We start from the raw sequence: 26,156 nt of genomic DNA on the forward strand, positions 1-26,156 counted from the left end.
CCATGAATGAAGTTAATAGAGTCTATAGCTATAAGGACGGGTATTATACTATATATTCACCTGATTCAGGGCTTCTCGTGCTGGTAGACTGCTCTGTCTCTGGACATCTCCACCCACCTGTCTCACTCCAGCAGCAGAGGAGGAGCGGCCCAGCCGCCCCACTTCTGTGAAGAAACAAACATTACACTGTGTGCCTGCTAATGAGAACACTGAAATATAACTTTTCATTTTAACGCAGTACACAGAGCTGTGGATGTCTAACCATACTCATGTGAGTTGAGACAATCTCTGTACATTGTGTTTACACATTTAATTTTAAGCTACTAGACAATTATAAAGAACCCATACACTTGCGAACGAGTATTAAAGCAATGTAGACAAGTTTCCGCTGAGATTTGTTCCTGTTTCACTGTTTCACTCTCTCAGTGTTTGTCTGTCAGCTGGGTATCGCATATTGTCTTGTAAACAAATTCCCATTAAATTTATTGGACAGGAAAACGTGATTTAATTTTTGTGGTGTGAACCTAATGTGTAATTTATCCAGTCTTCTAAAAAACATATTTGCAAAGTGAAAAATAAGTTTAACACAAAGTTACAAAAGTGATCTAATTGTGAGACTGTTAAGTATTGTTGGTGGTAATGTTGTGTTAAAGTCAGTGACTGCTTTAAACATTTCTGTAATATCACTTTGCTTAAAGGCTTACCTGTAAATTGCCCACTGTGTATGTACTTAGCTCACATAACTAAATCTAAGTTAGTTCTAAAGTGTTTTATACAACCAGGTCTGTCACAATGTAAATCCTAAACACCATGGGATGGGACCAGGGCTCATGAATATGTGTGTGGGATATGGGCCTGTTTATGGAACACTTATTTTATGGGCTCTGCTTCAAGGAAAGTATTGCACTGATTCTCAATGTAAGCACTGTCTGTCTATCTCCAGATAAAGGCCTTGAGAGCAGATGCAGAGGCTGACAAAGAGACACAGAGCTTCAAGACTAACTTCAGTACAGGAGGATGTACTGGAGGAAGAAAAGAAGAGAGAAGGCAAGGAGAGGAGAGGAGAGGAGAGGAGAGGAGAGGAGGGGTCTAGTCTCTCCTAGTTTTCCATCCTTTCCTAAATTCTGGCGGTTTAAAACCACATTTGATTTCAAACAATGGCAAAAAACAAGTAAGCTGTCCAAGTTTAAGAGCTAAAGCTGAGCCAGCAGAAGAATCCCCATGTAAATCCACTGACGTAGTTCCTCTCTAAATAGGATGTTGTGGTGAGGGTCTGTGAGTAAAAGATTATGAACACTGTGTTTGCCTACCTCCATTGCGACAGGCAGGGAAGGTCTGGCAGGGAAGAGGCATCCCTACTCTGGGTAGGGCTCTGAATCCAAGGCTGCTATCCACACCAGCCAAGGACTCACTGTGACCAAGGGCCCTGCTGGTGGCACCACTGAAGTGGACCGGGATGCCTGAGTGGCCGCCTCGCGACCCGATCCCAAGATCCTCTTTATCCATCCTTAACAGGGCATCAGCACTGCCATTCCACGCACGCCCTTCATCCTCTGAGACAGGGGAATGAACAAGTTGAGTATTTCAATGAAGAAAAACATACGTTAACAAGCCTTTTTTTCAATAAAGCATCTCTAGCACCCTTTATTCAAAATGACCTCTGACTTACTCTCTGTCTCTCTGCTCCCATGGCTGAAGGACAACTTCCTCTGCATAGGCCAGTAAGACCCCTCATCTGCAGCTAAGCTGGCACTGCTGTCCCAGGGCATGAAGCCAACTTTTGACTGGAGGGATGCAGACCCTCCATTAGCCTTGGACGCCCCCTCACCTATACCAGTAAGGCTCGAGGGCTGTTGCAGAGACGGCGTCTGAGAACTCCCTCTCAGGCTCTCGTAAGCCGGCGGCCTCCGGAAGCCACCAGAGGGGTAGGTCCACAGCAGTGGGCTGTCTGAAGAGGGCGGCTTGTACGCTGGCAGGCCGTGTGGAGTGTGAGAGCGGAGATGTGGGCGAGAATGAGGACGCTGGGATGAGGATAATGGCGTAGGGGTTGAGCTGGTGCTGCTTTGAGATGTTTGGCTGCTACAGGTGGTAGCACAATCCATCTGTAAGGAGTGAGGCCCTCCATCCCTATCCCGATCCCTTTCTCTTTCTCTGTCCCTGTCCTTATCCCTATCTCTGTCTCTATCTCTGTCTTTCTCCTTATCTCTGTCTCTCTCCCTGTCCCTGTCTCTACCCCTATCCCTATCCCTATCCCTCTCTCTGTCTCTGTCTCTGTCCCTGTCTCTGTCCCTGTCTCTGTCTCTGTCTCTGTCTCTGTCTCTGTCCCTGTCCCTGTCCCTGTCCCTGTCCCTGTCCCTGTCCCTGTCTTTGTCCCGTTCCCTATCCTTATCCCTCTCTCCTTTATCGGACTTCAAGAGGAAGCTAACAGACTTGCCTTCCTTTCCTGTACTTGAGGTTTGGGTCTGGACTGTGGCCTGGTTTGAACCTTGAGAGCTGCTCTTGGTTGGAGCAGGAGAGTCTCCTCTCTCTGGCTTGCGATAGTGATGATAGTGTGAGGGGCGATGGTGAGGGTGGTGGTGGTGATGGGAGAAAGGTGAGGTGGATTTAGAGGAGGGGGGCAAGGGTGTGGAGTGACTCCTGGCTCTCAGTCCAGGAGCTGGGCCTAACTGGGAATCTCTGCTGTGTTTGTCCTGCTGGCTTGCACATCCTCCTGATGACTCCTTGGAGCCTGACAGGGATACAGGAACATTAGAAGAGGATGAGGAGGAGGCGTTGGCTTGAGTCGTCACACTGGATGTTTGAGTTCCCATTTTAACAGAAGCAGACGCCTTGTTTTGCACCCCAACCCCGCTGGAGGCTGCTGCAGGCTGAGGGAAGGCAAGCAGCGGGGGCCGGTGCTGTAGAAGATTGGGGAAAGGGGCTGGGATCTTTGTGTTGGCCTCAGGCTCAGATTTACTCCCTTGCAGCAGGTAGGGAGTAGGAGCACGTGGGGTGTGCGGACTGGTGGAGAGGACCTGGGGGACAGGGGTGGAGGATGCAGAGGAAGGCAGAGGAGACGAATGAGAAATCGACACAGTAGCTTTGGGTTTGGAGTAGGAAGGAGAGGACGAAGAGGGGCGGGGCAAAGAGGAGGAGCTGCTGGAAGAGGAGGGGGTGACATGGAAGTGTTTAGAGGTTTTCAGTTTCTCATGTTTGGGAGGGAGGTGTCTCTGGGACTCTCTGTCCTCTTGCAGCGGATATTTCATCTCCTCATAAATGGCCTCACTCTGGTCTGAGTCAGAGTCAGGTGTGGTGGCCACAGGGGTGACAGGGTGGGGGGTGGCCGTCTGGCTGTCTCTGGTGAACACTTGACCCACCATCTCTATATAGACTGGCTCATCATCCCCGTCTGCTGTCTGATTTTGAGAGTCTGCTGCCTGGAAAGGCAAGGATGTGGCAGGAGGCACACGTGGAGGAAGAGGGTCAAAGGAAAGCTGGGTGCTGGGACTTCTCTTGGGCTTTAAAGGAGGCACCTTCTTTGCTCCAATCTCTCCAGAGTCAGACTTCTTCATGGCTGTACGATGAAAAAAAAGCAAGTCAAGAAAATAGATCATTTTTTTCAGCAGAATAACCACCTGAACACACATTCTTACCATTTTTCTTCTCTGAGTGTTTGGCCTGTGAGTGAGTGGGCGGAGGCGGGGGCGGCGTCTCAGGAGGTCCTCTGCTGTCAGCGGACGAAGAGCTGAGGCGAGTGCTTGGGTGGCGTTTGGGTTTGGCTGGGGGGCAGCGGCCACCATGTTGGGACTGGGTGTCAGAGTAATCTCCGTTCTCTAGACTCGTGTCCCCGGCACCGACAGCATGGCAGGACTGCGAGCGTGGCGCCATGGCGGAGGCACAGGAGTGAGGGGACAGGTCCTGGGAGGCCGGCATGGTCATGAAACCCATCCGGAAGTGCCGGCGGAAGGAAGCCAAGTCTCGGACTTTGCCAACGGTTGCTGAAGGGTCGTTTTGGGTAGAGCTGCAATTTGGGAATGGGGTTGGGAAGGTGTGGATGGAAGTAAAATATTGAAGTATGAAAAAATCATAGTGAAGTGAAAAACATTCATGTACTACCCTTTATATTGACCTCCCTCTTTCCTCACTCTGTCTTTGGTCTTCAAGCATTGCTTTTTCAATAAAGAAATGCCTGCAGGGCTTTCACGGCAAAAGGGAAAGCCCTGGAGGCTCCTCCATCTTTTGCATTCACATATCTTTCCATCTGAATTCCTCCACATCTGCTTCCCCCTCAAACAGATTCAATTAGGAAATCAATTCCCAAAGAACTCTCTGTGTACACTGTGTTGCTGGAATTCCCTTATTCTTTATATCTTTATATCCTCAGCCAACATCTGTAGTCTGTTTTTGCCAGAAGCATTTAATCTGTTACCATGGGAACAGTTGTGATTTTCATTTATGTGATGGTTTGTCTTTGAAATCATCAATGATACGAGCGCCAACAACAAATAATAAAAAATAAAAATCTGACAAATAAATCACAGTGTTTACCAAACTGTCACTCCCCAACAGAGCATGTAAAACATGCAGTATATGCCTTTTATTAAACTCTATGGTCTTGTTAACATCAAAATAAAAGAATAATGAATTTTGAAGGGTGTTATAAATTAGTCAGAGCACAGTTCAGGCATCAGTGTCAGTGGTTCAGGTTGTTGATATAAAACTGTGAGGTTTGATGACCCACTGAGTTCACCAAAGGATTACAAAATGGCTTCTGATGTTGTGTGTTATGCTGCTTCCTCTCACAGCAACATAAGATATGTCCCTGGCCTTAAAGCCGACTTGGCTCGAATAAGGTTTATTTGCTTTGCCCATATAACTTTTTAGTAACAAGGCTACTGTGAAGTTACTATACTTACACAAAATGTCAGAGAAGAGCAAAAAAAAGGTGGTGGTGGAAATACTATCAGAAGGAAAGATACCAGAATTCACTGCAGTGATGCAGGAGGAAATCACAGCCTCATAAGGCCGATTCTTGTTCCAGGTTTGTTTTGATCACATCTCAGCACAGACGCATCTGGCTATCCACATCTGTCCACACATTTGATGCTGCGAGAAATTGTGTTTCTGAGTGTGTAATTAAATTCCTCAAATGCATGATTATTCTGCATGTAAGTGATTCATTATAGCACATAATGGTGACATATGACTGTGGGTCATGCAGCGCTCACTTTTTGATCAGTTGCAATCCAGTGAAGCACAGAAGAAAACAATTGGAGCTTACAGTTTGTAGTCAACATTGCAAGCAGCAGAAGCAGTATCGGGGCTGCTCATCATGAAGAACACAGAGGCTCCTATTTTCTTCCTCATGTGTGAGGCAGTGTGTGTCAGTGCTTGAATATGTGTGTTTATGTGTGTGGTTCAGCAACAGAGTGTGTTTGCATCTGTACGAGTATGTTTGTGCCCTTGAATGCCTGTGGAGATGTACTTGTGACTCCTCACAATCGACATAGATACTACAGGGCCAAATATAGCCCAGAACAGAGGCTGAGCAGCTCCTTCTAGCACCTTGAAGTGCTCTGTTTTCTTTTCTTACTTCTTCATAGGGCAGAAGAATCTTTCAGCATCTTCAACCGAGACTGAACTGTTCAAAAATCTGGACCCTCACCTCTTTATTCGCTTCTATTTCTTGCTGCTTTACACTGGGACCCTAATGTACAGTAACCAACACTTCAAGCATTAGTTTCACATTTTCAGAAATACATTAATTCACTTTCTTGCCAGCATAAAGCATAGCATTAAGACTGAAACTGTTAGCCTGGCTCTGTCTGAAGGTAACAAAATCTACTTCACAACATCTCAAAAGCACACAGATTAAGAATTGTTCATTTGTTTGTTTAATGCCTACAAAAACTGTGGTTTTCAGGGGGTTATATGTGTGGGACTATTTCTTAGCAAGGAGCTAAACAGTCCCACACATAAAATATACTAAGCAGAGAGATAGTAGAGTGTTATCCCTCTTCTCATCTAACTGTGTTTCTGACTCTTGTGCACTATTCAAATGAAAATTGGTACTAGAGAATGAGTTGAAAATTGCTAATTCAGAATGCGTTGATTACTGGCTATAGCTCTTATACTGTGCAGATGTCTTATCCTCACATTACCCATTGTGCTGTTTTAATCAAGAATAGATCAGAAATATTTCAGGAAAGTTTCGTCTGCACCTTTCTCGGTTTGTCCAAATCAGGAAATTATTTGCCTGCATAAATTTAAGGCAGCTCTACATGATTTCTAGCAAAATGCTCTACGATATGATCAAGCGCAAGTATTTATGCTTTAATACAATTTTCTGTATTTGTCATCACGAAAATCGCTCGACTGCCAGCAAAGGTTAAATATTCATGACAGTATGCTCCAGAAAGAAGGAAGGAGGAATGCACATCATTGTCCCTGTCAATCAAAAGTTATCCACTGCTGCTCTGTAGCCTTTTGAAGAACACCTTTGTTAGATTTATCTTTGCACAGACTACCCCCTCATCAGAGTGGAAGACATTCCCAGAAGCTTTTCAGACTGGTGATAAAGTTTTTGTTGAAGAAATCCAGTTAAGATAATTCTGCCCCTAGCACCTACCGTCCTATTTCTAATTTACCTTCTTGGGGCAAAGTTTAAGAGTGGTTTATGTTTAAACAGCTGAATGAGACTATCTGTGAAACTATTATCTTTGAGAATACCCATTCTGGTTTGAGGGCAAAGCAGAGCAGTTAAGTCGTCTCTTGTTAAAGTTTCAGATGAGTTAAGGTTGAGCAGCTAAATGTGTAGCTGTCCTCATTCTGTTGGACTTCACTGACATATCTGACACAATACTTGACACTTTAATTGATTGCCTAAAGTTATGGGTTGTCCCCAGCATGGTTTTAAACTGAAAATCTGACTCGTCTTCTGTCACCGGAAGAAGATTACATAAGAAGTGATACTGCCTTTTGGCTTGACTCAAAGCAATAAAGCACAAGTTTTCTCTATTGATTCTTCTAATAGTATTATTGTAGTATTATTTGTCAGCATGTGACACATAGTTGTAGGTTCCCCTGAAGCAACTGAAATATGTTTTTCCTTTTATGACTCCATCTCCACACGGACATGAACTCCTTGAAGCTTCCACAACAAGACAATACCTATCTTTGTCTGCCTGAAACTTAAGAGTCATCTTAGACATTGACCTTCACTTTAAAGTTTTTTCTTTATATGTCAAGGACTGTTTTTCTCTGTTCATGAGGGCAAGCTGACATGATGAGGAACACTTTCACATTCAGTTGCCATGACAGATGCAATAAATTGTTTTCATAACAAAACTGAACAGATTTTAAAGCTCGGGGCGTGCCATGTGATCCAGATGTTAAGGTTCTCTTGTGGAGTTGGTGTATTCATAAAAGGGAGATAACACACATGTGAATCTCGGACTGGTTTTCTGTTTATTTGACCAGACCAGCCACAGTCAAGTGCTACATCCCCGAATGTCTGTGACTGACTGAGTGAGTGATAGAGTTGAGTGAGTAATAAAGTTACACCCAGTTACACCATTGGCTGGCCAAGTGTTTGACTTTTCCCATTGGCCTTTACCGACTTTTTTCAAAAATGCACCTAGTGACAAATCCAGGAACCTTTTGGAAAAAAAAACTTAGCTACTTTTCTTAAAAGTGAGTAGCCAGTACTGGCCCATGAGCAAGAACTGATACAAACTGGTTGACAATAGGCAGAATGCCAATACGACGGGATAATGTCACAAATATTCTAATTAACATATTACACCATCTAGCAACAATTAGTGACTTTTCCAGTAGGTCTTTGCTACTTTCCATTGAAAGTACCGTGTTCACCTATGTCCTCAATTTTGCACATTGACCATACATGGTCCAGCCATAAACTAGGTTTTGACCTAGACTTGTTCTATATATATGCTGTAAAAATTGCAACTTATATTCTTTGGCATAAATAACAATTGCAAATTGTTAGGCCATAGCAATTTAAATTAGGCCTATTACCATTTCAAGTAAAAAATAGAAATTGTGCCAACAAATCAAACTAATATGTTTTGGCAAAAGCCAGGCTAGAAAACTTTAAATCTTAATTTGTAAGCCAATACAAAGTGAGAAAGTTCTGTTAACATGTTCTTAACATGGGGAATGCAGAACTATAGTATTAACTTTAGTTAAAATTGTTTAATTACCATTTTCAGAGCTTAAACTCATGAGTTCAGTTGACTGAATGCCCAATGGATTTTTACTTAACTCATTAAATTAGGTCATTAAGAAACATTGCTTATTTTCTTATTTTTCCTAATATGCAATATTTCCTTATTTGTGTCATGCTCTGCCCCTCTGTGAGCTTCGTGGTATGTTAAGTTTTTCCTATTTTATTTTGAAATTATTTTCCTTATGTGTCTGTTGTGGTTTCACGCTGCGTTTTTGTTTTTCCCGCCAGTTTTCTGTTCCACTGGTTTCTCATTTGCCAATTAGTCCTTGTGTATATAGAAAATCTTATCTTCCCCCCTTTCAGCTGCCAGAATGTTTTGTTTGGTTAATGTGGGCTTCATGACCTGGGTCCACATGTTCGCCTGGCTTACCTGTATGTTGACCCTTTTCGCTTGTTTCCTGGGTTCTTGCCACCGCTTACTGGATTTGTTTGTCTTTGTTTGCCTCGCCATCTTATACAGTAAGCTTTTGTTTACTTTTTTAAATAAATCTGTGAACTGCATTTGCTCTGCTACAGCATCTGCATTTGGGCCCTTCGCTGGTGTTGTGTTACCTGCGTGCACCAGCTTTGACAATATGGAAAAAGTTACATGATGGAGGCCATTATGTGTCTTTTTATAAATGTCTCTCAGAGAAGTCAGATGGTCTCTTTTCAGTTCAAAATTAAAATGATGTAAAATATGATGACAATATGTCTGCACAAAGACATTTCCTGCACCGTAGTGACCTTATTCATATAAAGCACTTCCGTCATAGGGCTCCTACTGAGGAACAATTATCGTAGACTCATTGTGACTGTTGGCAGGATAGTGGTTTGAGGATGTAAAATGTCCCTCTAACTTGGAGTAGACTAACTCAAAGCCTAAACTTAAGAAATAAAGTTAAATCACCAAACTCAAAATTTTAGTTTTGTTTTTTCTCAATTTTTTCTTATACACAGTGTAGTTGTAATAGTGAGTACCAGGTCAATGATTTCATACAGTTGGATTAATTTTAGCTTTGCTCTGAATTTGTAATGTTGTTCAGTGTCACTAAAGGAAATGAAGAGAAATTATGTAGATTTTAAATCTTACAATGTCCTTTTTTGTACCTCATAATTAACAACAACAAATTGTTCATAATCTCTCAGATGTGTCATTAAGATAAGTGGAGTGTTGTGCTAATCCTCAGGAAGAAGCTGCATTATCTCTTAGCATTGAAATATTTCCAAATCTAATTATTCCTTACAAAAATAAATACAAAACTCAGATACATTTTATTAATTCACTTCAGGCCTGTAAAGCCTAAACTGACTTACTCTTAACTTGAATACTGAGCAGACTGCAAGTTATTTCTCATCACACCTCACTACTTGGCCTTGCACTTGCAAATAGATCAAGATCTAAAAGAGACTTACAACTTATAACCATTTATCATCCTACCCTGGATACTTACAAAAAATAAAAAATAAAAAATTGGTTAATTGATTAATTGATTAATAGCAAAAGAAATTGCCATAACAAGACATTAGTGTGTGATGTGAATGAGGACTTTGACTATAAATGGGAAACCAACTTTCAAATTCAGGTTGAAAAAAAACAATAATTTTACCCTATTCTTTAAAAATTGTATCAAACTGATTTATGAAATCTGTCATCTATTTACCATTAAAACGCTGTACTGTCAATTTCATTTCTGAATTGCATTGTTTATAAAAGAATTCATATATTCAAACCATGCACCATTATATTACATACATTTAATGACAGAAAACTTTGTCTTTTATTCATCCCTCTTTGTCACATTGAATATTAATTGCTTTAAAGGGATTTGCAAGGCTGTTTTTGGTCCTCCATATTTCAGTTTACACATTGAAATTGCCAGGCTACACCCGTGGCCGTCCATTCACACTGATCTCATAATTCTGTGCAAGAATTAATAAAACCTCAGCTGGCAGCAAGGTTTCCTCCACCAGTCACCACTACTGGGAATAGTCTGTCTGCCTGTATAAGTGCCATAAGAAACAGTCTCTATTTTTAAAACTCATATTGAAACTCATCTATTTACCATTCTGTATCTCAACAGTCGACTCTGCTTTAAAAATGTGATGTCTCTCCTGAGGGCATTGAGATCTCAAACTGTCTCCCAGTGCCCTTCATACTGCTTCCTTTGTCCCGCCCCCCTCCCACCCCACCTCCCTCACTCCAACCGGCTCTGCAGTCGGCCCTGATCCTGCCTCAAGTCCATTTGGTTTCCATCCCTTTGTCCCCTGTGTGGTTTCATCCCTGACCCTGCTCTGTCCGTAATCATCACTGGTCATGTCCTGCTTCTCACCTCTGCTGCTCTGGCCCCACTCGGCTCTGCTTTCATCGCTGATCATGTCCCGCTGTCCCACTTGCGGCCCTACACCTCCACTGGCTTGATGATGCCATGACGTTGATCTTTGCTGCCAACACGAGGGCCTCCAATTACCGCTGTGACTCAAAGTGCTGGAACACGCTTCTAAACAAACTGAATTGTTGTCTTTGATGTCCTCCCTCGCCTCAGTGGCACAAATAGCCCCATACACTACGTGGGATTTGGAGAATTATAGGTGACTCACAATTTGAACATTTCATCTGTCCTGTCACCCAAACATGCACTCAGATACATCAGATCACACTCTCACGGGCATACACACACTTTTCAAGACAATACTGTCATGACCAAATTATGATTCAGAGTGTGATGATGTTCTGCTGCTGACAACTGTTTTGACACTTCTGTTGAGTGCTGGAAATAGTTCTATTATAACTTAATTTGTTTGTTTTTAATTGTCTGGCTGTCTTTCAGCATTTCTAAATACAATTCAGTTTAAACAAATCACATATTATTTGACCCTAAATCACATAATGTTTACACAAGATTTAATTATTATTAACATTATTGACAAGACCAGCACTTAGTCTGTGTTGTGAATTATTATGATTACTTGACACTTGTGCTGGACGACATCCAAAGACAGGAGCTGCATCTGATATGTCATTAGTCGTTACAGCCCCGAATACACACAGCACCTTGCAGTGTGTATAGTACATAAGTACAGTATAAACAGGAAAGTGCACTTGAAGTATTGAAAGTAAAATAACTCAATCTGCATAAAAATGGCCCCCACAAGTGTATTATATCTGACATTATTAGATTGGGAATACTGGTGCATAAATGCATGAGTAGCACTTTAATATTATAGCTGGACAGGGCTGCGTTAGCTTTGTCCAATGGTTCCCAACCTAAGGGTGCTGGTCACAAGATAAATCTGAGGGGTCGTGACTTAATTAATGGTGTAGGACAAGTTCTGCTACGTAAATTTATATTGATTTTTTTTTTTTTCACCAACTTTTCTGTAATCTTTGCTTATGTTAAGTATTGGATGATTTGACCTCTCTGGACCTCAAACAGTTATTCGCATCAGAGAAGTTTAGAGAGAATTCTTTATTTGGTGGAGCTGCTACCAACTCACAGACATCTGAAATATGACAGGCCAAAAATGATTGGGAACCGGAACTGGTCTCAAGTAAAAACTATTGCTGTCAGATAAATGAGATGAATGCAGTGGAGTAAAAAGGGGAGTAAAATATTTTAAGTGGCATAAATTAGAAAAATTCAAGTAAAGTGCAAGCACATCAAAAATATTAATGTAAAAGTACAGTACTTGAGTAAATGTACTTTCTACCACAGGTTCAGCTTCAAGGCCTGCACTTCCTGTTGTTCCTACATATTTCATAAAAGCTTGTTACAGGCAAGGTTTTCTAATTCACTCCTTCTCTTCTCTTCACCCTTTCTTGGAAAACGTCCTGTACAGAGCTGTAAGGGAATGTGTGTATTTTCATTTTGCTTAATGGGAAAACTGTTAAAGGAGTGAATGACACAAATTCATGTGATGTGACATTGCTGTGAAATAAAACAACTGGTCTCGTTATACCTTAAAGGTCAGAACCTCTGATGAATAAATGTAATTTCAAAGACAAAATAATCATGTATGTATTGAGATAAATGAAGCAACAACTGTATTTAATTTCCTTTTTCATTGGTTTTGGCCCCTTTTTGCCTTCTGCCATTTTAGCTGACATTATAGTAGTTTATCTCATCTATGGAACATATTAACATCATTATGAACTGCTGTTATGCAAATTTGCCCAATTCTATTCAGGCGAACCCCTCTGACTTCATGAACTGTGCTTGGAATTAAGATTTTGAAATTAAACTCATTCACGCCGGCTAAGAGGTTTATATCCCCGCTGAACTGAACCCTAATGTAATTCCATATATGCAGAGCTCCTGTGAGCTGATCCTCTCACCTCTTTTTACTTCCCTCTTGGTCCCTCTGCCTCCAGTCCAAACGGCTCTTACGATACAGCAGGTTCATGTCGCTGCGGGGTCGCTCCTCCTCGCAGCCTATGACAGCGCAGTGTAGCCGCTTGCTTCGCCTCTCTATGTCACGCAGGAAATGCTCGACTGCCACATCCTGGGCTGAGCCAGAGCTCATGGTATAGAAGAAGACTTGGGAGAAGGAGACGTATGGCACAGGCAGCCTCCTCCAACTCACCTAAACAAAAAGAAACAAGGGCAATGTTTGAGCTCATTAATCATTAAAAAACAAAGCTTCCCAGCCTTCTTGCAGCTGACAAGATTGACAGTGACTACTTTGTGATGGGACTATGAAACCCAAATAATTAAACCCAAATTACTGGCAGAACTTTAGGGGAGTCATAGCTTATCAAGCTCACTGTGTCATAGCAAGCAATCCTGCCCATTACTACAAGTCTTCAAAGACACAGTGATGCATGATGATGGAGGTTGCAGTTTTGTTTATCCCTACCTCTAGTGTATCACATGAAAACTATTTATACTTTCATTATCCAGTTATTAATATTTGAGTAAGCATGGTAACTCAGCTGCAGAGCATCTCTGGCTGCAGGCCCTGGGATGGCCTAGCTAAGCCTGTCTGCTAGCCAGACAGTAATCTGGTTTGTCATATGTAGCGCATGCACAGCTTCCTACTCACGCTCCCCCCATGAGAAGTCAGGCTTGTTGTGGGGCAGATATCTGAGGGCCCAACAGTATTTTTCATGGTGGAGAATGTGAGTGTGCAACGCAATTGGCTAAGAAAAGCGCAGCTGTCAGCTGATGCATGTTTCCAGTGTTTTTTCCATCACAAATAGAAACAGAGCTAGAATGTTTTTTGGTAGTGGACACAGGAGCATTATGATTGGTGCCTCTGCTTCAGTTTGTTTTGAACTGAACTGCATTTGCATTTTCACTTTCATGATTTGCATTAAGCTGAGCTTGATAGGTTGTGTTGCAACATTGCTGGTTAATTATGTTAATGGCCCATATTGACAGGTTTTCTGTCTCACAGAGAAGATAGCAGGAAAGGTAAATAAAGTTAAATATATAACCAATTATTTTTTCTAGTTCATATTTTTAAAAGATCTCTGATGTGCATTCACAATGCGCTACAATGAAACTGCATGCGAGTCCAGTGTAATGAGATCTAAATTATGCTTTTATACTCCTTGTTTAAGGATGCAAGCGGCATGAAAAGGGAATAAAAAATACATGACATTTACATTTTGCAGCAGTGTAATAGCTAATCTAATTCTGTACATATTCAGGACCACTTAAACCACATCTACCACACAACACAACTGCACAGTGTTTTTACTGTTCTTCAAAATCTCAACCATGTCTCACTATAAAGACAAAAAATTCCACAGTGGGAGCATCAGGCACTGTCACCTGGGCCAGGCAGCATGTTGAGCTGTGTAGCTGTGTGTGATTCTTTTGTCACGGCTCAGCATGTCATCCAGCATGTCAGCGTGGCTACTGCTATTCTTGTATCCCACAGCCCTGACCACAACCCCGACCACTGCTGCTGCCATGCTTGCTGACTCAATGTTAATTAGGTTAGGGAGCTGCGACTGTAGGTTGGGATTTTGTTAACGGGAGCTTTGATTTGGGTTTCTAGGATCTGGCAGCTGAGCAGGCAGCCCTACAATTGCCGCATTAAATGCTGTGGGTTGGTGTGCAATTAGCTGAGCTAAAAGAACCAGCAGATCTTCATCTTACATCCACATACTATGAAGGACAAAAAAATGCCATTAAGTATAAATAAATAAATAAATGGATATATACATGCAAATAAATAAATTCATTACATTTTGGTGATGAAAAATTCTCTATTTTTACATTTATTTATTTCTGTATTTCTGCATTCATTTATGTATCTATTTCTGTATTCAACATTTCTCCTGTGTGCCAGTGAAGTCAAGGCAGTAGTAGTTAATATGATCACACTGCTGTAACCAATCTGGCTTTAGACTGAGGTAGGACCGCCTACCCAATTTACATACAGACAGAAATAAATAAATGTGGATATAAATAATTAAATGAACGCAGAAATATACAGAAATAAGGGAATGTAGAAATGTATAAATAAATAAATGTAAAAAATACAGGAATAACCACATCCATTACCAAAATGTATTTATTATGCATTTATTTCTGCATTTAGTTATTTACTCATACCTATGGCATTTTTTCCACTTCATAACAGAGAACCTTGTCTCATCAAACTGGGCAACAGACATAATTTTTAAAGACCCAAACAAAACATGCACTCATATAGGTTGGAATCACTTTAAATCCCAAATAAATTCAGAACATTTAGCAAGTTGTTTCAGGAGCATCTGTCGAGTCAGGAGTCGCTTCAATTCCTCATTAGAACCAGGAGGCAGATGGAGCCATGATTCATATAACTAGATCTGCATGCAGCGCTGCAGACAACTCATTCATGCACATAAACAAACAGATCACACACTCACACATACTCGAATCCCCCATACATGCTAAACACATGCATACAGACAGGGTGTGAAGCAGTAATTGCAATCGCTCAGCAGCTGATTTGAGTGTGAGTTACTGATGACAGGGAATTTAGAACATTAACCACACAAAATTTGAAACTGTAAAACATTTGAGAGTAAGAAAGCATTAGTATTATTGGTATTTACTGCCTGAAATCTTTTTATCTTTTGCTGCCACTGAATTTAACACTTCTGGAACTCTTTGCACTGCAGCCCTCTGCCCTCAAGTCTCCACCTCAGCAAGTGGTCCTTTAGTGTTGCTGCACCTCAATGTGAGTGAGGCAGTAGCGATGCAGAGTGGTGTGACACATCACAGCACTGGCCTGGCCTTGACACAGGGGCAATATTTCGATGAAACATATTTAAAATACACATCTAATTACCTTGGGGTATATTATCCCTTTCTGTTTTGCTTATATCCACAGAAAATTTGATTTGAAATAACAACTCTCCGTTTTTCATTACAGAACAAAGCAGTCATACCATATATTTACCTTTGCAAAGCTGCTTGAATACAAGCAACTAGATTGAAGGGGCAGATAGTATAGAGCATGTTGTCCATTAAAGACATCATCTTCCTTCCTCTGCAAATCCAGTTCTAGGATTGACATGCTTGCATCTATAAGCCTGAATTAAATACTAAATTACTGCAATCAAACTTTGCAACTTAGTAGTGACAGTAAGTAAGGTAAGTAGGAAAGAAGCTGATTTTTACGGCTCACTTCATCAGTTGATATATTTTGAAAACACAAGATACTGTACATATGCTTGAGTTTATTCAGTTTTTCCCTGCCACCAGTGCCACCAGTGGTATCATAACTTAACCACGCAGCCAAATTACACACCACAGTCAGCGCACTTGAGCCAGACACAGCGCTGCAGCTCAGCGACAGGGACAGAGGATGAGAGAGGCAGAGGGGAAGCAGTGTACAAGGACGGAGCAAAATGCTCAGGAGGAGAATGAGCAGCTTGAGATGCATACAGCTAGAGAGAAGGAGAGATCGAGGCAGAGGGAAGGAGACAGGAGGGGGCGCGGTGGAAAAGGGGGGAAGCCAATAAATAGGGAGTCACTGAGGGATGGATGAGGCTGAAGATACATACGATTAGGCTGAAAACGTGCTGGAGACAGACTGATGGAAGGAAATGTTGAAGCAGGGGATTTGAGAGTGGAGGGAATAAGCAAATGGAAGCAAGTGTGAGAAAGAGAGGATAGAAAAACAGTGAAAGGCAGCCAGGCTACAAGAATGGGGGAGGGAGGTGAAATCAAGCCTCTCACACTAGTCGCTGTGTGTGGTCTCCTAGCAACACTGCCAGCCATGCATCTCTTCCTTAGCCACTGAATATGCACAAAGCAGGATGTCAGCCTCGTCATACGTGATGAACCCGGGGTTAAACTTCACTGCCGCTTCGTTTGTACCTGATCTTCCAACAGCATATCCCATGTATCTTAAATAGTGGTAGCATCTGTATCTAATAGTAAACATACAACCTTGCTACTAATATTAATGATCTAATTAGCTACACTACACATTCTCCATATCCTATCCATACGAGGAAACTTGACTTATAAATTCACACTTTAATGTTTTCAAGGTAGATTTGAATTATCGTCTTTGTCAGCTGAATCCCTCCTCTCACCTCAGCTGCATGTCTGGATATAAGAGATAAGCAAGCCAAATATTAAGCAAAACCTCAGATGTAGATGTTAGCAGTACAGTAACATTTTATCACCTGTAGCAGGGCAAGCATTGAAGTAAAATAGATGTTAAGAGCTTGCGCTTGGAGAATATCTGCACCAGCTGATAATGCTAGGACTGGAATACTAAAACAGGAGCCCCATTAAATCACAGCTGGTTCCTCTCAAGAAACTGGTTGTAATTACAAATCTACTCACAAATGCTCATGTGTTTCTTGTCGAACATCGACTTCCACATGTGCTTGATGGTCTGATCAAAACTATCAGACAGATAACGAGTACATGATTCAGTTTGTAAGAATGGCCCATTGCTTCTTTCAGGCCAACCCATTTCAGTTGTCTTTATGAGATGACTACAAAGCTCTGATCAAAGTTAGATTGTGAGAAATGCACCTAATCTGGTGCTAAGTAAACTGTTGACCACATGAACAAAAATCGATAGGCTATCTGTTTTTTTTAGTTTCTGAGACTCACAATAAGTCCCTACTTGTTTATTTTATTTATTGTCTTTTACCAAATACCCCTAAACAGCAGAGGCTTGTGCAATGTGACAAGATGCGTCATTTCATCACTATTAAACATTTGGCCAAGCAAAACCAGCTTTCAGAGAATAAATATTGAACAGTGCTGAGAACTGAGACAATTATTTTCTTTGTCTAATGACCTTGATGTTATTTTGTAAGGCAACACCCAGTTAAAATCTACTTTTTCACACTGAAATGCACAACTAATTTAATGTCAGACTATTAAAGACACAGCATGGACAGTGACTGCGATTATAGGTCATCATAGCATGATCGCGCCAGTGATACTTGTACAGTGATATCTTGAATAAATATGGAATAATACTAAGTTAATAAGCTGAATTGTAACAGAGGGGAACTGTCAAACTTTCTAAACAAATCACATGACTGAATTACACCAAAAGAAAAGGTTTGGGGAAATGTTCCCTAGCAAAGAGTTAGATGAGAAGATCCATAAGACTCTCATGGCTGTACAGTAAATATGAAGCTACAGCCAGCAGCAAGTTAGCTTAGCTTAGCACTTAGACTGAAAACAGGGGGAAAAGCAAGCCTTTCTGGCTCAGTCAAAATATAATAAAGACTGCCTTACAGCAACTGTAAAGATAATTAGTTAGCGCATTATATCTCATTTGTTTGATTTGAGAACTGGCAGGCAATTTGGATAGAATCAGGCTAGCTGTTTCCCTGTTTTCTTTGTGCTAAGCTAAATTAGCCGGCTGCTAGGAGCAGTTTCATACTTAGTGTACAGACATGAGAGTGGTGTTGATCTTTACATCTAACTCTTGGCAAAAAACATAAGTTTAAAATTTCTCAAAATGTCAAACTATTACTTTTTTTTTTTTAAATAATTTTATAATTTACATATTTCAACCAAGTACAATAAATAAGGGACAGAGTCCTCTGACAAAGGGACAAAAAGTTCATTCTACAAAAGTCAACTTTGTGCTGACGAAGTACAAACATGTTTGCAAAATATCAATGGCCAGATGTCTCACACTTTCTGTTAACAGAAGCTCAGCTTGCAGTGAGAGATACTTTCCTAAACATTTGGTCTGTCAGATAATTTATGCTGCATCACACCATTAACAATTAACATTCACCAGAACTGTTCTGATATGGACAGGATATCTTTTAACACATCGGAACAAACGCACAGACACACTCAAACCTTTCATAACATGCCCTTCACATGGTTCACCTAGTGTCAGTGGTGGTAAAGTGTCATCATTCACACATCAACCCTACAGCCCTTTAAAGATAAATTAATTTGCACCTGTCAAACAGAAAATAAATCGGTCATGGTTTGAATCTCCTCTCTTTTCTTATTGAACATTACATTCTGCAAATACTGTGTTTGATGTTTCTGCTTTCGGTTCTGTTCACTTCGCTGAGTTTTTTGAACCTTTTAAAACCAAAATCCTTGAAAAGTTTGCACTCTGTCAGGTTGACCTGTAGGCTGGAAAACCTTTCAAACAACATCTATGGCTTTGTCGGTTTTTACACGCAGGTTAGGAGACAAGCAAAACCAATCTAACCCTCCCTAACAACAAAACAGTCACCTGAGGTAAAACCTTACCCTGCTCAAGCTCGTCAGAGTCCTCTCTCACTGTAGCGTGTGCGACAACATCAACAACCAGCCAGATGCTACTGAGAGCTTGACCTGTCTTCTGTTTATAACAGTTACTATGGGAGTTCTCCCTCCCATTCGTTGTGTTATTTTCTTCACCTGCTCTAGGACGCTCCTTTAATCTGCTCAGACCCAGATCTCCTGAAAAATGTTGCAGTGCTGGATATTCTGATCCACTAACCAGGCTCAAAGGCATTGTGCAAATTTAAAATATGAAAACCTGGGAGCATTTTTATTAGCCTAATTAATATGTATTTTGAAGTGTGTCTGAGGTAAGAAGAAAAGGAGATTATTAAAAATAATTCCCCAAGTGTGCATCACAAAACCAGAAATCACTATTTTCACCTCTGGGTTATAAAGTATGGGGGCTCTTTGCTGCTAGCACGCCTCAACTTCTCTTTATGAGCTGTTGTTATGTGCTGAATGCTCTACAATATTGCATTGTGCAGTGAAATGCCTGTGGCTGATGAGAATGGACAGGAGGAGGAGGAGTAGGAGGAGGAGGAGGAGGAGGAGGAAGAGGAAGATGTAGAGGCTGATGTATCACTCCAGGCCAGGGGTGGAAGGCACATGAGAGGCGTAGAGGAATTTTGTTGAATTTTTCTCTTGACCTCTTTCTCATGTTTTGGGTATGAAATAAAAAACAAACCTCAGTATTTAATGTGTATAGTCACATGAACTAAATTAAACCTTAACAGTAATCTGCATTATTCTGTTTTTTTTTTTTTTTTAACACAAAAAACTGGAGGTCAAACCCTAAAATACATTTATTTAAATATACATGTACAGGACACTTTGCACACTTTGGATTCTCTTCCTCAGCGTTGTACAAACTGAGTGACCACTAAATCTTTCATGGACTGCAACCAAAAATATCCCACAAAAAAGCTTTCCCTGTTCCCCCTCGCCCTGTGCTACCAGGACACAGCCCTGAGCCACACAACAGACTTGCAGAGATGCTCAATGTTTGTCTCAACTATGCACCTTTTTTGCCAACAAATGAATCTATTATTGTCGGCGTGTGTGTGTGTGTGTGCATAAGTAAACATCTTTACAATGTGTGAATCATGAATAGTTGAAAATGTGAAGAGCTGCAGTTACTGAGTGTAACCTGAGATCGAGTTAATAAAAAAACATATATAAAATAACGCCAGTCTCTCTCTGGTCTAAAAGAGGCAGCCAGTGAATGACCTCCAATCCCCATTTCCCACCTCAGCTTGCCCTTGCCTTCATCATCTTCTGCTGGACTCTGCAGTAACCAAGGTGACCCAAAGCACTTAGCATACACGGACACTTACCAGCTTACAGATCCACAAGCCCTCATACAGCACTGGACTCATTTCCATTCAGTCTATGTTGTTTACGTTCTATATCGCACACATAAGGGCTGTAAATGTTGCGAAAATACCACATCACATCACAGAAAAACAAAGCACCCGGGGCACACGTTGCCCTCGGGGCGGGTGACACGTGGAGAGGGGCAAGGAGATGAAAGGAAGATTGGAACGTTGGAATCAGAAGAACGCCATTTGTTTGGGATACTCAGAACGCGTGCAGCATGAGCCGTGCCACTTGGATGTGGTATGACGAAAGACTGTAAAATCGCAGCATTCAAATGTTTCTGCAGGGTTCCCTCAAGATAGTCTGCCTTTCAAAAACATTATTCAGCACCGCATATAAGTAAAATCTCAAGAGTTTGTCCATCACATTAAGTCTCTATTTTGTTTGATCTTTGCATTTGGCTGCTGAATCGCAGACTGTGAGGTATAGTGCTGAAGATGCTCGTGCTCGTGCATGAAGGGAAGAGCTCCACTCTCTACAGCTGCACATGCTTCACTGACTCAGTATCCCTCTCTAACCAGGGTCTGACTTATTATAGATGTGGATTACCCAGCAGTATTGGCTGCCCCGCTGTTAGTTTCTTCAGTTTAAAGACCTTTTTTTTTTCTAGATATTTATTTTCAGGAAATTTATGTTGAAAATATCCAGACAGATATATTTAATGATGCTACACATGTTTAAAAATAAATCTTTCCCACAGTACACGATGTTCTCATCTTTTATGGAAGTAAGGAATCTCTTGTGTTCTCTGACCGTGCCACACAAACGCTTTGGACAATATAAACCAAAGCTGAACCTGTTTTATGACCCAGAGGAGCCAGACGTAACAATACACACTTAAAGACTACTGATTCTGATTTTATTTGATTCACCAATCAAAAGGCTAAAAACACCACAGCCTCCAGCGCCATAGGCTGTCTCTGCCCCTACATGACAAACTCATAAACTATTCAGAAACAAATTAAGCAAAGCCCAATAGCCCACAGTAAAACAAGGATCAGCTGAACATCCCTGTAAACTAGACTTATGATTTGCCTCTCAACAGCTTGTAGTGAGTTTGACTCATAACTTTCCTGAGCATGTGCATGCAATTTGCTTTGAACTTCCTCAGAAAGCCTCAAAATGTAGAATTCAAAATGGACCTTTGACTAACTATGGAAAGAAAAAACAAATCAAAACATTACCACACACAAGGAAACTTCAGAATTGTTCCAATATCATGTTGATATTATCATAATAAACATGCTGTTGCACTTGCTGAGTTGGCTTTGGTTTGATTGAAAGATGAAGCAGCAGCAGCAGAAGCAGCAAAAGCAGCAGAAGCAGCAAAAGCAGCAGAAGCAGCAGCAGCAGCGTTGGTGTGATTGCAAAGCCAGGTAGGCCACAAGTGGTCTTCCAACATTTGAATCATCCTACTCCTTGTGCTCAAAATCCCCCGATAATCGAGTCATAGTGTAGGTTGCACAGCATAAGCACACTCTCTCTCTCTATCTCACACACACACACACACACACACACATGCCCACACACAGCTCTCCCACTCATTCATCTCATTACATACAGATCATGTCTCTTATGGCCTGGATATTTCTAACCCACAGTGTTCACCAGCATGACAGTAACTCAGTACAAGAGATTTTGTAAGACATATTGATAGCATAGAGTTTGTGTGACAACTCTATTTGCTGGTAAAGCACTCACACTGCCACTTCTAAAGTTTTTATTTTTTTTTATTTTTTAATGCGAATAAAATCACGAGGCACTTTCGAGAGTTGTTGAAAATCAGTATGAGCACTTTAATGGCCTGCACCGCAAGCTGAGAAGCAAGAGAAGTGGTAAAATGGACAGGTTCGTTGGCCTTACAGGTGTGATTGGCAGGTTTTCAGCTCAGAGTCTCACTTGAGCAATTCCTATTCCTGTCATTCCTGCTGTTCACTGCACTGACAGAGGAGAAATGAAAAGACACTAACTGGGACAAATGGCAGATGATAGCAGATTTCACACTGGATGGTGTCTGATTCTGACGGTGTTTTCTTATTTCGTGCTCTTGTAGTTCGGTTGAACGCATGGACAAAATAGCAGATGGAAGAACATCACAAGATGATTTTGAGTGGCTTGTGTAGTGACTTGATTTGGCCCAAGTGGCTCCCATCCAGAAATGAGAGTCGAACACTTGTGCAGGCTTTATATGGTTTCACTTCTGTTATCTCAGCTGACTGTTTTTGATGCAGCAATGTCTCCGATCTGAAAAATTATTTTTTAATTTGAATTGAATTGCGTAGAAAATGGCAATTTTAAATGTCTCGGTCAGATTTTCATCTTAATTTACCAAATGCTGAAACTTATTACAGGGCTATTTAATAATAAAAACAATACCTTTAAAATAATTGCAAAACAGAAATTGGATAGCTGGGTGTATAAAGGGGATACTATATAAATTAACAAAAAACTCAGTGCCATAGGTTTGGCTCACAAAATCCCACAGTCTTGGTGTTTTTTTTTAAAAACCTCCAACATCTTTGTATTTGAAATCAGTGGATAAAATCTGAGCTGGATTTCTTTTTGCCACCTAGCCAAGCAGCCAGGATTCTTTTCAGTACAAACTAAGATTGCTCTGACATTTACAGCACATACTTAAGCTATCCTGCAATTCACATTAGCATTTCTGGAGTCACTGTGTACAATAACCTATTTCACACACTGTTGCTGAACCCGGAGTTTTTGCTTGTTTACTGTGACCTTTAGGAATGTCGCAGACAATGAATTATAACTGTGAGACACTTCAAAGACCATTACGCTCAACATCAGTCTCAGACACATGTATTCACATGACACAATAAGAAATAAGGACAATGTTGTTTGTGGAATAAAGTATACTTTTCACTGTTTGCAACTAACTGCCATGACCGTTATGTCTCATGCCTTTTAATGGTTTAGTGGACATTTTCAAGGTATTTTGAAGGTTTAAATGTAGCACATTAGAACACATGAGAATAGAGACATTAACACAAGACTCTGGACCACTTTCATGTCCATTTACGCATGCCGCAACATGTATAATTCAAATCGAGCTACAATATCCCCCCCATGTAATTCCAGCTCTTGCCAATTACTTTTCTCACATAATGCCACTGATATAACTTTCCTGAGGGCTTCTTCAGAATAAAAATAATAAATGGCACACAAACATATGTAAACATGTTTGTTTTCTGTCCCAAATATATGCATATTTTCCATGTGGAAGATACTGCATAGAGATAAATATTGTGGTGATTAACATGGCTTGAGACTGGGACCTCTGTGCCAACAAGAGAGGAGGAACTGTTGGCTCCTGACTTTATTTATTTTGCATGGCACCATGCAAATGACTTTGAAAGGTTTAATGAGAAGAAAACAGAGAGGAAATTAACAAAGATGAGTTGCCTCAAGGAAATCATTACCACACATCATTCCCTTTGACTACACACTGCAGTGAAGACTGGATGCTGTAAGATGCTTACAGTCCAGAATGAAAGCGTTTAAAGGGAGCATTTACTCTGAATTTTCACTGGCTCATTTGGCTGTATACATCCCAAACATCCTCCTGTCAGACAAGGGACACGCATGTATGATCTTTTAAAGTGAGGAGCACCCAGCAAGCCAACAACAACAACAACAGCAACGTGGCTGCAGAGGCAGCTTCAAAATACAGCACCAAGGAGTCTGTGGTCATTTGTAGAGCAAAGTCATCCTTCCTTCTGCTTTCTTCCCTCAGTGGGAGCAGGGGCTGTCTGTCCATTTAAATTTTGATTTTCTATTTTTTTTTTTTTTTTCTTCAGCCACCGCATCCAGTGCATCAGGAAAAAAAAAGCCATGAGACTAAAGATGGCAATCATTTCCAAAGTAGAGTGGGTAATTTGTATGCCCTTATGATAACTATTTAGAGAGAGGGACTGTAGCTTGGGAATCTCAGCTGAACAAGTCTAATGGGATTCAATTCTTTTTTTTTCTTTACTGGACAAAAAAAAACACGAGACAAAGGGAGCTGATATCTATCTAATGTCCAAGACTGGGTTTGTACCATAGACTGTATATAGATTTGTACCCAGGACATCGCTGGTAAATGGCATGCCCTTTAATCAAGGAGCCACCAGGGAGAACCTTTACCTTTAGACATATTAACAATTCAACACTGTGAATGACCCAAGCGCATGAAAAAGTTGATTTGATCCACAAGAAACAAATGGCTTATTGTTGAATTTAACAGGAAGTTGGGATATGATATTAATTTGTGTAACTGTGTACGGTGTCCTTGAGTGCCAAGAAAGGCGCCTTTAAATAAAATGTATTATTATTATTATTAATTTGAAATAGAACCAACAACGTTGTGGATCATTTGATTCAACATTATTGTTATTATAATGAATTCATGTTAATATGCAGCACAGAAATGATACAAAAAATGTAGTTTTGAGTAATTAAATCAATTTGACCTACATTTATGACAGACACTTGAAGATTAAAGGGAAACTCCCACTGTGATTTCTCACTCTGTGAAAACAATTATATGATTCCGTCTGTGGCTTTTTGAGAAGTTTTGTCAAGAGAAAATAACTGTGATGATGTCATAGTGATGTCACCTGGGTTATCTAAGCTTGGTCCTGGACATTACAAATTCTTAACATACGTAAAACCTGTGTTACAAACTGGAGGCAAGAAGAGAGTGTCTAAAACGAGATGCTACTGAGTTTCATTATAGGGAGTAAAAAGTAGAAGGATATCTCTGCCCTTGCTGTTTTATTGTTAACCAGTGTCTTACAGTCTTTCTCTTACAAGTCTCTCTTACCAATGTTATAAAATATATTAGTTTGCTAACTTTGTGTCTAAACAGTACAAGTGTTACACACTCTGTGTACAAGGAAATTTAATAGCAAGATAAAACTAAAGAAAATTCCAACCCTCAAAGACATCTACTGCTTTATCAATAGATTAACTACCATGCTGATTTACAAAATATACAGTACTGTGCAAAAGTGTTAAACACTAAATGTATAGTGAGGAATTTTAAAAAAATAATTGTATTATTAGTTTTTATATATATCGATGAATTTCATACAAAGTGCCGTAAACAGAAAAAAACTGAATCAAATCAACTTTAAAGTAGCACGAGTTCTCCTCTGTACACTTGCACAGGTAGTGTGTAGTTTTTCAAGGTACTTGGCAGGTTGGTTGTTCCAAGCATTACACTCTGAGAAGTTGCACAGTTCTTCTGTGGATTGAGGCTGTCTCAGTGTTTTCTGTCTCTTCATGTAATCGTACAAACTGACTCCGTGATGTTGAGATCGGAGCTCTGCTACAGGACTCCATGTTCTTCTTGTCTCTGAAGATGGTTCTTTATGACTGGCTGTTTGTTTTTGGGTCATACAATATAAATTTGAGACAGATGGTTCTACATGATGGATAGGAATAAGATTTTTGCACAGCACTGTATATATGTAATGGCACTCCACCATTGCCTCCATAATATATTCAATTCCAAGACACCAGCAAACTTCTACATAATGTTGGTTTCCAATTATCTCTGGGTTGACACATGTAAACATACATATTACAATGTGTAGCATTTTACACTATTTTTGCTCAAAAAATTAATGAAATTATTGTTCAGCTAACTGACTAATTGTTTCAGCTCTAGTGGGCTGTTTAATCACTTTGACTCAAATGTTATTTACTCAGCATGTAAGTGGTGGGGGAGGTGAAGCAGAGTGATGGGAGTGAAAACTGTGGCAAGATTCAATCCGAAACCACTAGGGGCAAACTTTAACTGCCTCAGAGGTAAACAAACAAGAAAAACAGTGATCTTTTCTACTCACAGAGTA

General features: G+C 40.6%; 1 protein-coding gene across 1 annotated transcript in view; it reads right to left on the reverse strand.

The window, feature by feature from the left end:
* Positions 1-26,156, reverse strand: part of LOC130182930 (neuronal tyrosine-phosphorylated phosphoinositide-3-kinase adapter 1) — a 32,750-nt gene that overhangs the window by 3,251 nt on the left and 3,343 nt on the right. Inside the window, exons 2-6 of the mRNA XM_056398145.1 lie at positions 12,543-12,790; positions 3,633-4,000; positions 1,670-3,553; positions 1,311-1,553; positions 61-164 (exon numbers count right to left, since the gene is read on the reverse strand). Of these exons, the coding sequence (XP_056254120.1) occupies positions 61-164; positions 1,311-1,553; positions 1,670-3,553; positions 3,633-4,000; positions 12,543-12,730 (2,787 nt within the window). The 5' untranslated portion in view covers positions 12,731-12,790. The remainder of the gene's footprint in view (positions 1-60; positions 165-1,310; positions 1,554-1,669; positions 3,554-3,632; positions 4,001-12,542; positions 12,791-26,156) is intronic.

Source organism: Seriola aureovittata, chromosome 15 (genome assembly GCF_021018895.1).
Source record: "Seriola aureovittata isolate HTS-2021-v1 ecotype China chromosome 15, ASM2101889v1, whole genome shotgun sequence".
NCBI classification, from domain to species: Eukaryota; Metazoa; Chordata; class Actinopteri; order Carangiformes; family Carangidae; genus Seriola; species Seriola aureovittata.